This window comes from Bubalus bubalis, chromosome 12 (genome assembly GCF_019923935.1).
Source record: "Bubalus bubalis isolate 160015118507 breed Murrah chromosome 12, NDDB_SH_1, whole genome shotgun sequence".
NCBI lineage: Eukaryota > Metazoa > Chordata > Mammalia > Artiodactyla > Bovidae > Bubalus > Bubalus bubalis.
The window spans coordinates 32,981,699-32,997,764 of NC_059168.1; the positions used below are offsets into that span (position 1 = coordinate 32,981,699).

Consider the following 16,066-nt stretch of genomic DNA (forward strand, 5'->3'; position numbering starts at 1 on the left):
GATTAATTATTTAATAGTCACTTGACACACATGAAACAGAGAAAATAAGCAAAATGGAGCCAATCTTTCTAGGGAGACTGGCTCTGCCTTTATCACTCCATTTTCCATTTCAGAGATATGCAATTCTGCTTCTCTTCAAAATATTACTTTTGCCATGCTTTCTCCACTCTTAACTGTTCCTGATTATGCACATCCCTGGATTCCTATGTTAAAAATGCACAGAAAAATAAAAATTTTCATTTAAAACACCCTCCCACACAGAACAAGCTGTCATTGTGTCATATTCGTTTCCTAATTTAAGGAAGGAAGTTATATTTCATGTGTTCTTCCTTAAATTGTCTGCTTTGTATTTTAAAGCAGCATTGGGGTATTTAGAGCAATGTGTCCCATAAAATAACGTCCATCTTTTATTCATTTCTATGTATCAGTGCAGAGGTATGCAACTTCAAATTATACTATAGCAAACCATCAAATGTAGCTAACTTATTTATGGCTTACAATCAAGTTAGATTTGGTAGAGAAAAAAGCATATACTGTTTCATTTTTCATAAAACATAACTATAAAACCTGATGTTAAATCCATGGAAATTTACCTATCAAGCTAAAGTGTAGTATAGGCCATGGGATACACAGTCCTCTATAATTTAAGCCAAAATACATGAAAACAAAAACCTTCATGGAGGCAGAAAGCAGTACAGTCACACCTTACTTTTTTTTCATAAAACCATGAAGGCTACAGAACTCTCCTAATGACTAGATTTTTTTCCCCTGTCTGTTGTTTAAACAATTACAAATTTTATCGAGTCTTCATTTCTCTTAAAGTCAGGTAAGAGAGAACTGCCAAGTCTAGTAAGATTTACAAGGGCTAGTTCCCCTTAGCAGTGTCAGCAATAAAAAAAACAAAAAACAAAAAAAGTCCAGAAGATATTATACAATAAAATATAGCCATACATAGAGTTTTTGTCTCTAAAGCTTTCAAAATAAGCTTTAATAATTCACCTTTAAAAAACAGCCATAAATGCCATTTATCCATATGTTGTTGATTGTCTTGATTTGACCCGAAAGCTATCTACTTTAAACCCTGACATCTCTCCTGCTCAGCCATGGATACATTCATATTTCTTTTTCATATCGTTCACTTTTTGTTCACAGGCTTTCCTATATCTATACAACAATATTTTCCCTTGGTCATTGTTATGTAGCAACATTGGAAAAACACATTAATGACTGAATTTTATGTATAAAAGGGAGAAAATTAAACTTAGAGGTATGAGGGTTTTGTTTTTTTTTAAATTCCACAGTTTCAATCCCTAAGAACAACAGCTTGGCCTCCACTACTCAGATAAATATCATTAGCTGAATATTCTTGGAAAATCTCTTGCAATGCTTCATATGCATCCCCTGTTTATTAGCCTGCAGACGCTTCCCAGTCCAACGTCTAAATCTCTCTACTATTTACCTTCCCAAGTCATCTGATTAAGAAATATGCTATTTAATCTCTAACACTTCTAAACATGAGCTGACCTCTCTCCCACTTCAAGAAACCACAGAAATAATTTGATTAAAGCAACAAATGTTGGACATAGCCAGAGAAACTACCATTAATTCCAAGAACCCTCCTCCTAATCAAGAAATCTTGCACAAGTCCTGCCCTACTCCACCCCCCTTTCCCCACAGGAGCAGGACTGGCCACTCTACTTGTAAAAGGCACAGCTGTGTCTATGAATCCTGTCTCCCTTGCCCATTACCAACTATGTGGGGATTCTCAACCATGGTCAATTTCTCTTGACTTCATTTTTCACCAAACGTATGCCCAATCTGCATCTTACGGGGGAAATCTGTGTATTACAGACAGTGGTGACAGAGGAAAAGCACATTATATGTTCTGGTGGGCCCCAGTCCTGTGAAGAGAGGAAACGGCTTGGCAAAGAACCCGAGGACTGATTTAGAGAGGTCATTTTACTTGCCACTTGGAAGGAAGTAGGACTAGTGGAAAGGGCTCCGGGAGGAAACTGAACCTGGAAATGGGGAATGCTCAACCTTTCCCAAGAGGCCACGGGAGGGGCTGTGGGAGGTGAGAGGGCAGAGAGGCCCAAAACAGGTTTTCACCTGGACCCTACGCGACACAAGCTCTCCAGATAAGGAAGCCCGCATGCACAGGCCCCGGCCTGCCTCGCCCTTCCTCCCCGTACCCTGCCCAGGCCAAGGCCCCAGGGCTCCAGCGTCATCGGGCCTTACCTTGGCTGCAGTCCTTGCCGCGGAAGCCAGTTCGCGAGCAATCGCACACCGCCTGGTCGTCCACTACGGAACACACACCCCCGTTGAGGCACACCCCGCCCTCGCCCTCCTCGCCAGCTTCGCACGGGCTCCCGCCACCGCTGTTGGGCGGCTCGTCGTCCAGCTTGACCTCGCCGCTGTCCACGGGCAGGGCCAGAGAGGAGTTGACCCGCACGTCGCGGATCCAGCCTTTGAAGGGCTCTCGCTCCCGCACGGAGGCCAGCGTGAGCTTGAGCGCCGCGGCGTGCAGTTCTGGGGGAAGCCCCCCGATGAAGAGGCCGCTGAACACCGTCATGTCCCGGCGTTTAGACTTGACCTCCACCCACTTGGCCTCCACCTGGTCGATGAAGAGCGTGGTGTTGCGGAACTGCCGGCGGATCCGCACGTTGTGCCACGCGCCGTCGTTGACCGGCGTGTCCGTCAGGAGCGTGGCGGGCTCGGCGCAGAAGATGGAGAAGCTGAGCTGCAGGCGGCCGCCACGGGTCAGGATGAGCTCCAGGAAGTCGCAGAAGCCCTCGTCGTCGAAGTAGAGCACTAGGCCCCTGGCGCTGCGCGTCTTCAGCTGGAAGCTCATCTCGCTCTCGCAGCAGGCGTTCCACTTGGGGAAGCGCGTCCACTGGCCCTCAGCACCCGGGAACTCCAGCCCGCTGCCCAGCTCCGCCCAGCAGCCCAGGAGCAGCAGCGAGAGGCACAGGAGAAAGCAGCCCCCGCGCTGGAGAAGCGCCGTCCCCATGCTCGAGGCTGGGGTGCGGCGGGGGGCTGCCTGGGCCGACAGGGTCAAAATGATCTTGGACACCGTGATGCAGAAATCGGGGTCCGGAAAGAAGTCGGGTAAGGGGACGGGCAGGAGTGGGAGGAATGTCCCCTCCTTTATCTAGCTCTTTTTTTCTTCTTCTTCTTCCAGCAACCCCTCCCTCTCTCCCTATAGTCCCCTCCCAACTGGAAAACGTAGACCCCAGTAGCACAGGGCAGCCACAGAACTTCCGGACCAAAGGGAGGATACACTTTGGAAGCAACGTTCTGGAAAAAGGTGTCAACAGAAAATCAAGGGAAATCACGCATCCATTTGAGTCTGATGAACTAGTCCAAGGGCATTGGTGGGGTCGACAGATACTTCACTCTTCAAATACCATTATCTGCCAGGTATCAGCAGTGGTACCAGGCAAAAGGGAAACGGTTAGAGTCAGGTAAAAAGCAAACACTTTCCAGGGAAGTAAGATGCCAGCAAAGAACCAGGATCCTTGAATGCTTGGTAACACCTCAGGTGTTTCTCCTCCAGGTGCAGTGTCCAAACCAGTAAGGCACCACTTATCAACCCAAGTAGCTTCAAAGGCCTGCGTCTTCTGCCATTATCATAGACTTCCAGTACCACTGTAGCCAAAGCCGAATTCCTTGCACATGGCCTCAGGACTTTACTTCTCTTTTTCCCTCCCCAACAATAGGGTTCAAACACTGAAGCTGTGAAATAGCCAGAAGATGTTAGAGGTGGAAAACACACCAGCTCCTCTTCTCTCCTCTCCTTCTCTGCAAGGCCAAGCTAACATGCCAGTGTATCAATTGGTCGTGTGTTGGTGATGCATTTTGGTTTTATTTTGTCTTTTTATAAGGACCCAGAAATCTGCAGAGAATTAAAATAAAAATTAAGTTCTAAAGTCTGAGTATCATATAATCATTATTCAACCCAGAAATCAGGTATATAATTGCTGTTATTAGCAAATCAGAGTTAACCTTATTGGAAGGAACTTATTTGTCCTGATCTATAAGTAAGAAGAACTAATGTCTCCTAATAGTTAATATCACACTCTTACAATCAGCCAGTACTACACCCTTGTAGTTTATTATAACCATTAATAGGTAACCCTCTCCAATTTTTTTCTTTTAAATAGAAATTTGGTTAATGTTATATTTTAATGTTTCTGAGAAAGTTTAAAATATATGAAAAGGAGAGGTGAGAGAAAGACTGCTAGAAACTTCTGCTTATATGTGCACTGCTTATATGGACAATAAAAATACAGCCTATTTAAATCTCAGTTAATAGCTGATTTTACAACAGGCAAAGCATACCAAACTTGACTGGAAGCTGCCAGCATGGATTTGTGTAGCATTCCTACTCTTATTTTTCTCAGAGAGAGAAGAACACTGATGGTTGTTTGGGATTCTTAAATTTCAAATGAGTATTTTCTTCCTTTTTATTGAAGGAATCATTCATTATAGGAGAAAATACCTCACTGGAGTCAGATGTCTGTTTTCGGCAGCATTTGTGTCTCAACTGCCATAATATTAACTCCTCTAAAGTCAAGTATTTAATATTTTGCCTAACAGTGCAGTGATCTTAACTCCTCTTCAAGTCCTTTCTGGCTGTCAGCTCTTAGAATTTGTGTGGTTAGAATAGCTACTGTTTCACCTTAGCTGCTATGGCTTGAGAAAGCTCACATTTAAAATCATATCTTTGAATTACTCACTATACTATTAAATCATCTCTCTTTATTCAACTCTAATCTGACAGGTTCTTGTAATGGTATAGAACTCATATATAGTGAATTGTTTTTCAGTCTTTTTTTTTATCCAAAAATTACTCTCATATTTAACCAAGAAAATTACAATGTATCGTCTGGTCCGGTTAAGAAAACATGTATTTCCTTCACCATTTCCATTTCTCACTATCTCCCCCCACCCAACACATACACACACAACACACACAGGCACAGACACCAGTTTATTGCCTAGACACAGAAACTCACTATCCAATTAACACTTTTTTTCCTACAAGCTGAAACTAGCAGTAATTTATGGCACCGCATTGTGCTGCTGCTCCTCCATGAAGGGAACCAAGAACATTTGTCTTCAATACAGAGCAATCCCTACAGGTGTCATCTGAGAGCCACCAAGCTAGGGGATCCCACTTCAAGTTCCTCCCCAGATGAAATTGATGACCGGTTCTCTCTCTTTCAGCACACACACAACACACTACACACACTGCCCACTAGCAAAGGGAAATTAAAATCTCAGTTGCTTTTTTATTACGGCTGATACATGCCACACCATCAGTAATCACCAGCCATATCTTGTCTACTCCTGCTCCAAACCCAAAGAAAAGTGCTCTTTAAAATCATTCTAAGAAACATATTATTCAGAAGATTTTCATTTTTTAAGTGGACTCAGAAATCTGTGAAATTTTCGGTCATTGTGAAATAAACCTGAAATTTCAAGATCAAGAGTAAGTGCTTTGAAACCATTTACAAGCTCCTGTGTTAGAAAACCTTTTTTTTTTGTTAGTCAGTTGGAATCAATTGTTTTATTAATTGACATTCCATATATCATAAAACCTTTCTTTACACCGCTCTCTTGCCCTCCTCCAATGATGCATATCTTGACATTTTTTTCTTTAAGGAATGTAAGAGAGGGAGGAAAACATATATATTCTTACCACAGGGGAGGTCAACTGACTCTTCCAGTTCTTAGAGGAAGCTCATTGTGTGTGAGAGAGTAGATGTATTTATATGGAGAAAAGGATTCTCTCTAGGTGCCGGGAAAACCTGGCGAGTTCACAAATTAGAGGATAAAATAAAAGGATCTGAAAAACAACCTCACTGCAGCCAAAGGAAGAAGCGCTCTAATTCAAAAGCAGACTAACAGCCTCATTAATCTTTTCTTTCATTTCTAGAATCAAATTCATTCCCAAGCCACTGGAAGGATCGATACAGTATGCTCATGGGCTGCAGTTGCATTTATTTTAATATGTTTATGGTAACACACACACGCACAAACATGCACATACCTTTCCATGCATCATTCAATATATCATAATAAAGAACCTGAAATATTTGAGAGGATTTTTAGAAGCACCTATCATTTCCCCCTGGATATTTCAAAGTCCCTTAATACCAATGCACACCCAAAATTCTCCCTGGCTTTCCCGCCCAGTCTCTAAGCCTCATCTCTAATACCAGTGCAGTTTCTTGGAGCCTGGAGTCGACTGCACAAATTAAGGCTAGGCACAGCATGGGGCTGATGGGGAAGGGAAAGAAAGATGTAGCTCTAGATGTATTTTATTGCCTTGGTTTCTAACTTGCCCGTTTTCTTTTTCTGCTAATAAATTACTGCATTCAGTCTTCAAGTTACTACCCTAGCTTCACCATCTCATCTTCTTGCCATTATTTAAAAAGCTTCATGCAAAACAACCAAGATCTATACTCCTCCACCCTCCCACCACCCATCCTTCCCTGTGCATTTGTGGCAGATCCTGGCTCAATTACAATGGGGAAAGATATCCTTCTCCAGCTAGCCTCGCCCCATCCCCTCCCCCCCAACACAAATTGAGCTTCTTTACCTGCCCGGTTATTTCCCCTTAGCTCGAGCCAGAGCTTGAGGCATGCAACGGTCAAAGCGAATTTCCTGAGGTCTGTGGATAAGGCGACTGCTGCTGCCTTTTGAGAGGCGTCAGGCTTGAGCGTCTATCTCCAGGAGTGCGGGAGGGGAGAACAGGCAAAGGAGGGGAGCAGAAGGAGGAGGAGAGGGAAAGAGCTGGGAAGGAGGAGGCGGTCGTGGAGCCCGAGAAGGCTGGGTTACGTGACGTTGGGTGCTGTCCTTCTGAAAGAGAAGGGCGGAGCTGAGCTCTCCGCAGTACCATGGAGAGCGGCGGGCCGTCCCCAGACTGGGATACTGGTGGGCTCAGCCCGCCGGGCACAGCCCCTCCCGATGGGGATGCTGCGCAGTGAGGTGTGTTTCTGCCTTTGCTTCGTCCTCTTGCCGGGGGAGCCCGATCCTGGGGGCGGGGACCTAACGCAAGTGCTTCTAACTTGTCACCACCCACCCTCCCCCATGAGAGAGAGGGGAGGTGGATATAGAAAAAGAGGAAGAGGAGAGAGCGGGAGAGGGAGAGAGAGAGAGAGGGAAAAAAAGAAAGAGAGAAACACGTAGCCTACTGAGCATGCCCAGACCCCTGCTAGACCCACGGAAAGCTGTGTGGAGATTCCACTTCTCCGGGGTTTAGTCGTGATTGGGCAACGGTATCTGAGAGGGTTGGTTCCAGGGCCAAAAGGAAGGGGCCAAGGAGTCCGTGATTAAGATGAGCTATCGCTTTACTTGTGCACTTTGATCTCTTGCTTGGAACCCTAGAAAAGCTGCAGCTCTTCGAGGAATGCAGAGACAGGCAAGGTTCACACAGTCGCTGGCATTCCCCCAGATCCACGGTCCCTGCCCCACCCCTTACAGTGGCCCCGGGATGAGTGATCACTTCAGATCTTCACGATCTGCCCAAGCTTTGCCAAAAAGATGCAAAAGGGACCCACCCAGTTAGCGTGCCAGTTTAAGAGCCCAGACTCATCTATTGGACAAGGTACTTTGGTGGTAGCGTCTCCTCATCCCTTCTCCTCCCCCAGCTTTCTGTGCTCTGCCCTGGCATGGACATCCGGAGCTGAACCAAGTTCTGTTCCTGCTTAACTCTTCGCTCTGTCTCCTCCTTCCTTTTGCAGCTGGTAAAACCTGGAGGAAGTGAAACTTGATACAAGGCACTGACCATATCACTGGGCATGCCCAGTAGGCATTGCTGAGTTTGGTGACAAAGGAGTTAAATCTAAAGGAAGCTTGCAAAAATAGGTGGTAGAGAAGTCTGAGGTGTGTGGCTTAATTATAGTTTGAGTCCTATGGACATTTAAATTTCTAACCCATATTATATTCCTAGTCTGGGTTAGTTTTAGAGCATAAAAAGCAGACATATTTATTTCAGTACCACAAGCCTAATAGCTTCAGCCTTAAATATTGTTAAGGTAAGACTATTTTCTGCATTTCAGCCCTATATAGCAAAACTGTAAAAAGTAGACAAATTCAGGAGTACTAAAATAATATACATTCCAAATCTGATATCCATTTCCTGCCAAAGAAACCAGAACTCATTCCTTTTGATAAGCCTATTTATACTTTCACTGCTTGTCTAAGAGTCTAAATAACTTGGAGACAGGAATAAATTGTATTATTTTTATTGGGTTCAGAAAGGCAGTGTGGTCAAGTAATTAAATGTGTGGGAACTAGAATCAGGTTGTCTGGGCTTGAATTTCATCTCTGCCATGTAGCAGCTGTGACCTTAAGTAAAATGCTTAATCTTGCAATGCCTCAGTCACATCATCTGTAAAATGGATATGTTAACAGTTCCCAATTTATCTATTTGTTGTTGTGGAGGTTAAATTAATAAATAGATATAAAATAGTTGAGAACTATGTTGAATAAATGCTAGCTTTTTTCTATTAGTTCCAAGCCCATTCTGTTCTCTCTGACCCAATGGAAGTCACTTCTCTGAAATCCAAATTCCTTGAATGTAAAGTAAGGGTACTAGTGAGTGCCAATTTATTCCACAGGATTACTTTGGGAATGTAATGAACTAATAACTGCTAACATGATATTTTTAAAGTGAATTATTAAATAATGTAAAGCTAAGTCTCAGAAAAATACCTTATCTAAGGTTCAGTTCAGTTCAGTTCAATCGCTCAGTCGTGTCCGACTCTTTGCGACCCCATGAATCACAGCACGCCAGGCCTCCCTGTCCATCACCATCTCCCGGAGTTCATTCAGACTCACATCCATCGAGTCAGTGATGCCATCCAACCATCTCATCCTCTGTCCTCCCTTCTCCTGCCCCCAATCCCTCCCAGTATCAGAGTCTTTTCCAATGAGTCAACTCTTCGCATGAGGTGGCCAAAGTATTGGAGTTTCAGCTTTAGCATCATTCCTTCCAAAGAAATCCCAGGGCTGATCTCCTTTAGAATGGACTGGTTGGATCTCCTTGCAGTCCAAGGGACTCTCAAGAGTCTTCTCCAACACCACAGTTCAAAAGCATCAATTTTTTGGCGCTCAGCCTTCTTCACAGTCCAACTCTCACATCCATACATGACCACTGGAAAAACCATAGCCTTGACTAGATGGTTAATCATAAGGGTTCCACGATACCTTTGCAATCTGTGTACGTTCCTCAGTAAATCTGATGATGCTAGCAGATTTCTAGAGGCTCTCTTAAGAGTCAAAGTCCTGTCTTTTACCTGGACTCTTAAAACCCATTGATTGCCATCAGTATGTAAGACCTGATTAATTATTTAGTTTCTTTCATTTTACCTTTCTGAATTTGGATCTTATCTTCAGTTGGTCTACACAGTGTTTCCACTGGATTATAGTTTTCCATAGACCATCTTCTGTGATTTTCTAGTTCAAAGATATATTAAAATTCTTATTCTTCATGCATAAGTTTTAAAACAAAAAGTCCTATGTGCCTACCCCTTCAGTTCAGTTCAGTCGCTCAGTCATGTCCAACTCTTTGAGACCCCATGAATCACAGCACGCCAGGCCTCCCTGTCCATCACCAACTCCTGGAGTTCACTCAGACTCACGTCCATAGAGTCAGTGATGCCATCCAGCCATCTCATCCTCTGTCGTCCCCTTCTCCTCCTGCCCCCAATCCCTCCCAGCATCAGAGTCTTTTCCAATGAGTCAACTCTTCGCATGAGGTGGCCAAAGTGCTGGAGTTTCAGCTTTAGCATCATTCCTTCCAAAGAAATCCCAGGACTGATCTCCTTCAGAATGGACTGGTTGGATCTCCTTGCAGTCCAAGGGACTCTCAAGAGTCGTCTCCAACACCACAGTTCAAAAGCATCAATTCTTCAGCGCTCAGCTTTCTTCACAGTCCAACTCTCACATTCATACATGACCACTGGAAAAACCATAGCCTTGACTAGATGGACCTTTGTTGGCAAAGTAATGTCTCTGCTTTTTTTTTTTTTTTGAGTTTATTTTAAATTTTATTTTATTTTTAAACTTCACAAATTGTATTAGTTTTGCCAAATATCAAAATGAATCCACCACAGGTATACATGTGTTCCCCATCCTGAACCCTCCTCCCTCCTCCCTCCCCATACCATCCCTCTGGGTCGTCCAAGTGCACTAGTCCCAAGCATCCAGTATCTTGCATCAAACCTGGACTGGCAACTCGTTTCATACATGATATTATACATGTTTCAATGCCTTTCTCCCAAATCTTCCCACCCTCTCCCTCTGCAACACAGTCCATAAGACTGGTCTATACATCAGTGTCTCTTTTGCTGTCTCGTACACAGGGTTATTGTTACCATCTTTCTAAATTCCATATATATGCATTAGTATACTATATTGGTGTTTTTCTTTCTGGCTTACTTCACTCTGTATAATAGGCTCCAGTTTCATCCACCTCATTAGAACTGATTCAAATATATTCTTTTTAATGGCTGAGTAATACTCCATTGTGTATATGTACCTCAGCTTTCTTATCCATTCTTCTGCTGATGGACATCTAGGTTGCTTCCATGTCCTGGCTATTGTAAACAGTGCTGCGATGAACACTGGGGTACACGTGTCTCTTTCCCTTCTGGTTTCCTCAGTGTGTATGCCCAGCAGTGGGATTGCTGGATCATAAGGCAGTTCTATTTCCAGTTTTTTAAGGAATCTCCACACTGTTCTCCATAGTGGCTGTACTAGTTTGCATTCCCACCAACAGTGGAAGAGGGTTCCCTTTTCTCCACACCCTCTCCAGCATGTATTGCCTGTAGACTTTTGGATCGCAGCCATTCTGACTGGTGTGAAATGGTACCTCACTGTGGTTTTGATTTGCATTTCTCTGATCATGAGTGATGTTGAGCATCTTTTCATGTGTTTCTTAGCCATCTGTATGTCTTCTTTGGAGAAATGTCTATTTAGTTCTTTGGCCCATTTTTTGATTGGGTCGTTTATTTTTCTGGAGTTGAGCTGTAGGAGTTGCTTGTATATTTTTGAGATTAGTTGTTTGTCAGTTGCTTCATTTGCTATTATCTTCTCCCATTCTGAAGGCTGTCTTTTCACCTTGCTAATAGTTTCCTTTGATGTGCAGAAGCTTTTAAGTTTAATTAGGTCCCATTTGTTTATTTTTGCTTTTATTTGCAATATTCTGGGAGGTGGGTCATAGAGGATCCTGCTGTGATGTATGTCAGAGAGTGTTTTGCCTATGTTCTCCTCTAGGAGTTTTATAGTTTCTGGTCTTACGTTTAGATCTTTAATCCATTTTGAGTTTATTTTTGCGTATGGTGTTATAAAGTGTTCTAGTTTCATTCTTTTACAAGTGGTTGACCAGATTTCCCAGCACCACTTGTTAAAGAGATTGTCTTTAATCTATTATATATTCTTGCCTCCTTTGTCAAAGATAAGGTGTGCATAGGTGGGTGGCTTTATCTCTGGGCTTTCTATTTTGTTCCATTGATCTATATTTCTGTCTTTGTGCCACTACCATACTGTCTTGATAGCTGTGGCTTTGTAGTAGAGCCTGAAGTCAGGTAGATTTATTCCTCCCATTCCATTCTTCTTTCTCAAGATAGCTTTGGCTATTCGAGGTTTTTTGTATTTCCATACAAATTTTAAAATTATTTGTTCTAGCTCTGTGAATAATACCGTCGGTAGCTTGATAGGGATTGCATTGAATCTATAAATTGCTTTGGGTAGTATACTCATTTTCACTATATGGATTCTTCCAATCCATGAACATGGTATATTTCTCCATCTGTTAGTGTCCTCTTTGATTTCTTTCACCAGTGTTTTATAGTTTTCTATATATAGGTCTTTAGTTTCTTCAGGTAGATATATTCCTAAGTATTTTATTCTTTTCATTGCAATGGTGAATGGAATTGTTTCCTTAATTTCTCTTTCTGTTTTCTCATTATTAGTGTATAGGAATGCAAGGGATTTCTGGGTGTTGATTTTATATCCTGCAAGTTTACTGTAGTCATTGATTAGTTCTAGTAATTTTCTGGTGGAGTCTTTAGGGTTTTCTGTGTAGAGTATCACGTCATCTGCAAATAGTGAGAGTTTTACTTCTTTTCCAATTTGGATTCCTTTTATTTCTTTTTCTGCTCTGATTGCTGTGGCCAAAACTTCCAAAACTATGTTGAATAGTAATGGTGAAAGTGGGCACCCTTGTCTTGTTCCTGACTTTAGAGGAAATGCTTTCAATTTTTCACCATTGAGGATAATGTTGGCTGTGGGTTTGTCATATATAGCTTTTATTATGTTGAGGTATGTTCCTTCTATTCCTGCTTTCTGGAGAGTTTTTATCATAAATGGATGTTGAATTTTGTCAAAGGCTTTCTCTGCATCTATTGAGATAATCATATGGTTTTTATTGTTCAATTTGTTAATGTGGTGTATTACATTGATTGATTTGCGGATATTGAAGAATCCTTGCATCCCTGGGATAAAGCCCACTTGGTCATGGTGTGTGATCTTTTTAATGTGTTGTTGGATTCTGATTGCTAGAATTTTGTTCAGGATTTTTGCATCTATGTTCATCAGTGATATTGGCCTGTAGTTTTCTTTTTTTGTGGGATCTTTGTCAGGTTTTGGTATTAGGGTGATGGTGGCCTCATAGAATGAGTTTGGAAGTTTACCATCCTCTGCAATTTTCTGGAAGAGTTTGAGCAGGATAGGTGTTAGCTCTTCTCTAAATTTTTGGTAGAATTCAGCTGTGAAGCCATCTGGACCTGGGCTTTTGTTTGCTGGAACATTTTGGATTACAGTTTTAGTTTCTGTGCTTGTGATGGGTCTGTTAAGATTTTCTATTTCTTCCTGGTTGAGTTTTGGAAAGTTGTACTTTTCTAAGAATTTGTCCATTTCTTCCACGTTGTCCATTTTATTGGCATATAATTGTTGATAGTAGTCTCTTATGATCCTTTGTATTTCTGTGTTGTCTGTTGTGATCTCTCCATTTTCATTTCTAATTTTTTTATTTGATTTTTCTCCCTTTGTTTCTTCATGAGTCTGGCTAATGGTTTGTCAATTTTATTTGTCCTTTCAAAGAACCAGCTTTTGGCTTTGTTGATTTTTGCTATGATCTCTTTTGTTTCTTTTGCATTTATTTCTGCTCTAATTTTTAAGCTTTCTTTCCTTCTACTAACCCTGGGGTTCTTCATTTCTTCCTTTTCTAGTTGCTTTAGGTGTAGAGTTAGGTTATTTATTTGACTTTTTTCTTGTTTCTTGAGGTATGGCTGTATTGCTATGAACTTTCCCCTTATGACTGCTTTTACAGTGTCCCACAGGTTTTGGGTTGTTGTGTTTTCATTTTCATTCGTTTCTATGCAAATTTTGATTTCTTCTGTGATCTGTTGGTTATTCAGCAGCATGTTGTTCAGCCTCCATATGTTGGAATTTTTAATAGGTTTTCTCCTGTAACTGAGATCTAATCTTACTGCATTGTAGTCAGAAAAGATGCTTGGAATGATTTCTATTTTTTTGAATTTACCAAGGCTAGCTTTATGGCCCAGGATGTGATCTATCCTGGAGAAGGTTCCATGTGCACCTGAGAAAAAGGTGAAATTCATTGTTTTGGGATGAAATGTCCTATAGATATCAATTAGGTCTAACTGGTCTATTGTATCGTTTAAAGTTTGTGTTTCCTTGTTAATTTTCTGTTTAGTTGATCTATCCATAGGTGTGAGTGGGGTATTAAAGTCTCCCACTATTATTGTGGGTATTGTTAATTTCTCCTTTCATACTTGTTAGCGTTTGTCTTACATACTGCGGTGCTCCCGTGTTGGGTGCATATATATTTATAATTGTTATATCTTCTTCTAGGATTGGTCCTTTGATCATTATGTAGTGACCATCATTGTCTCTTTCCACAGCCTTTGTTTTAAAGTCCATTTTATCTGATATGAGTATTGCTACTCCTGCTTTCTTTTGGTCCCTATTTGCACGGAAAATCTTTTTCCAGCCCTTCACTTTCAGTCTGTATGTGTCCCCTGTTTTGAGGTGGGTCTGTTGTAGACATCATATGTAGGGGTCTGGTTTTTGTATCCATTCAGCCAGTCTTTGTCTTTTGGCTGGGGCATTCAACCCATTTACGTTTAAGGTAATTACTGATAAGTATGATCCCATTGCCATTTACTTTATTGTTTTGGGTTCGAATTTATACACCGTTTTTGTGTTTCCTGTCTAGAGAATATCCTTTAGTATCTGTTGGAGAGCTGGTTTGGTGGTGCAGAATTCTCTCAGCTTTTGCTTGTCTGAAAAGCTTTTGATTTCTCCTTTATACTTGAATGAGATCCTTGCTGGGTATAATAATCTGGGTTGTAGGTTATTTTCTTTCATCATTTTAAGTATGTCTTGCCATTCCCTCCTGGCTTGAAGAGTTTCTATTGAAAGATCAGCTGTTATCCTTATGGGAATTCCCTTGTGTGTTATTTGTTGTTTTTCCCTTGTTGCTTTTAATATTTGTTCTTTGTGTTTGATCTTTGCTAATTTGATTAATATATGTCTTGGGGTGTTTCGCCTTGGGTTTATCCTGTTTGGGACTCTCTGGGTTTCTTGGACTTGGGTGATTATTTCCTTCTCCATTTTAGGGAAGTTTTCAGCTATTATCTCCTCAAGTATTTTCTCATGGTCTTTCTTTTTGTCTTCTTCTTCTGGGACCCCTATGATTCGAATGTTGTAGCATTTAATATTGTCCTGGAGGTCTCTGAGATTGTCCTCATTTCTTTTAATTCGTTTTTCTTTTATCCTCTCTGATTCATTTATTTCTACCATTCTATCTTCTAATTCACTAATCCTATCTCTGCCCCTGTTATTCTACTATTTGTTGCCTCCAGAGTGTTTTAATTTCATTTATTGCATTATTCATTATATATTGACTCTTTTTTATTTCTTCTAGGTCCTTGTTAAACCTTTATCGCATCTTCTCAATCCTTGTCTCCAGGCTATTTATCTGTGATTCCATTTTGATTTCAAGATTTTGGATCAATTTCACTATCATTATTCGGAATTCTTTATCAGGTAGATTCCCTATCTCTTCCTCTTTTGTTTGGTTTGGTGAGCATTTATCCTGTTCCTTTATCTGCTGGGTATTCCTCTGTCTCTTCATCTTGTTTAAATTGCTGATTTTGGGGTGTCCTTTCTATATTCTCGCAGTTTGTGGAGTTCTCTTTATTGTGGCATTTCCTCGCTGAGTGTGGGCTTGTCAAGGTTTCCTGGTTAGGGAAGCTTGTGTTGGTGTTCTGGTGGGTGGAGCTGTATTTCTTCTCTCTGGAGTGCAATGAAGTGTCCAGTAATGAGTTATGAGATGTCTATAGTTTGGGGGTGACTTTGGGCAGCCTGTATCTTGAAGCTCAGAGCTGTGTTCCTTTGTTGCTGGAGAATTTGCTTGGTATGTCTTGCCCTGGAACTTGTTGGCCCTTGTGTGGTGCTTGGTTTCAGTGTTGGTATGGAGGCATTTGATGAGCTCCTGTCAATTAATGTTCCTTGGAGTCAGGAGTTCCCTGGAGTCAGGGTTTGGACTTAAGCCTCCTGCTTCCAGTTATTGGTCTTATGTTTACAGTAGTTTCAAAACTTCTCCTTCTATACAGCACCATTGATAAAACGTCTACATTAAAGATGAAAAGTTTCTCTACCGTGAGGGTCACCCAGAGAGGTTCACAGCGTTACATGGAGAAGAGAAGAGGGAGGAGGGAATTAGAGGTGACTAGAATGAGATGAGGTGGAATCAATAGTGGAGAGAGTGGGCTAGCCAGTAATCACTTCCTTATGTGCACTCCACAACTGGACCGCTCAGAGATGTTCACAGAGTTATACAGAGAAGAGAAGAAGGAGGAAGGAGACAGAGGTGGCCAGAAGGATAAAAGCGGGGGGGATGAAAAGGAGGGAGACAGATCCAGCCAGTAATCAGTTCCCTAAGTGTTCTCTACTGTCTGGAACACACAGAAATTCACAGAGTTGGGTAGAGTAGAGAGGGGTTAGGGAGGAGACACAGGCGACC

The 16,066-nt window shown here is 41.8% G+C and overlaps 1 protein-coding gene across 23 annotated transcripts in view; it reads right to left on the reverse strand.

The window, feature by feature from the left end:
- Positions 1–3,749, reverse strand: part of NRXN1 (neurexin 1) — a 1,220,650-nt gene extending 1,216,901 nt beyond the window's left edge. For all 23 annotated transcript variants that reach the window (XM_025262312.3, XM_025262311.3, XM_025262309.3 and 20 more), the window contains exon 1: positions 2,239–3,749. In XM_025262312.3, the coding sequence (XP_025118097.1) occupies positions 2,239–3,010 (772 nt within the window). In that variant the 5' untranslated portion in view covers positions 3,011–3,749. The remainder of the gene's footprint in view (positions 1–2,238) is intronic.
- Positions 3,750–16,066: the final 12,317 nt, after the last annotated feature.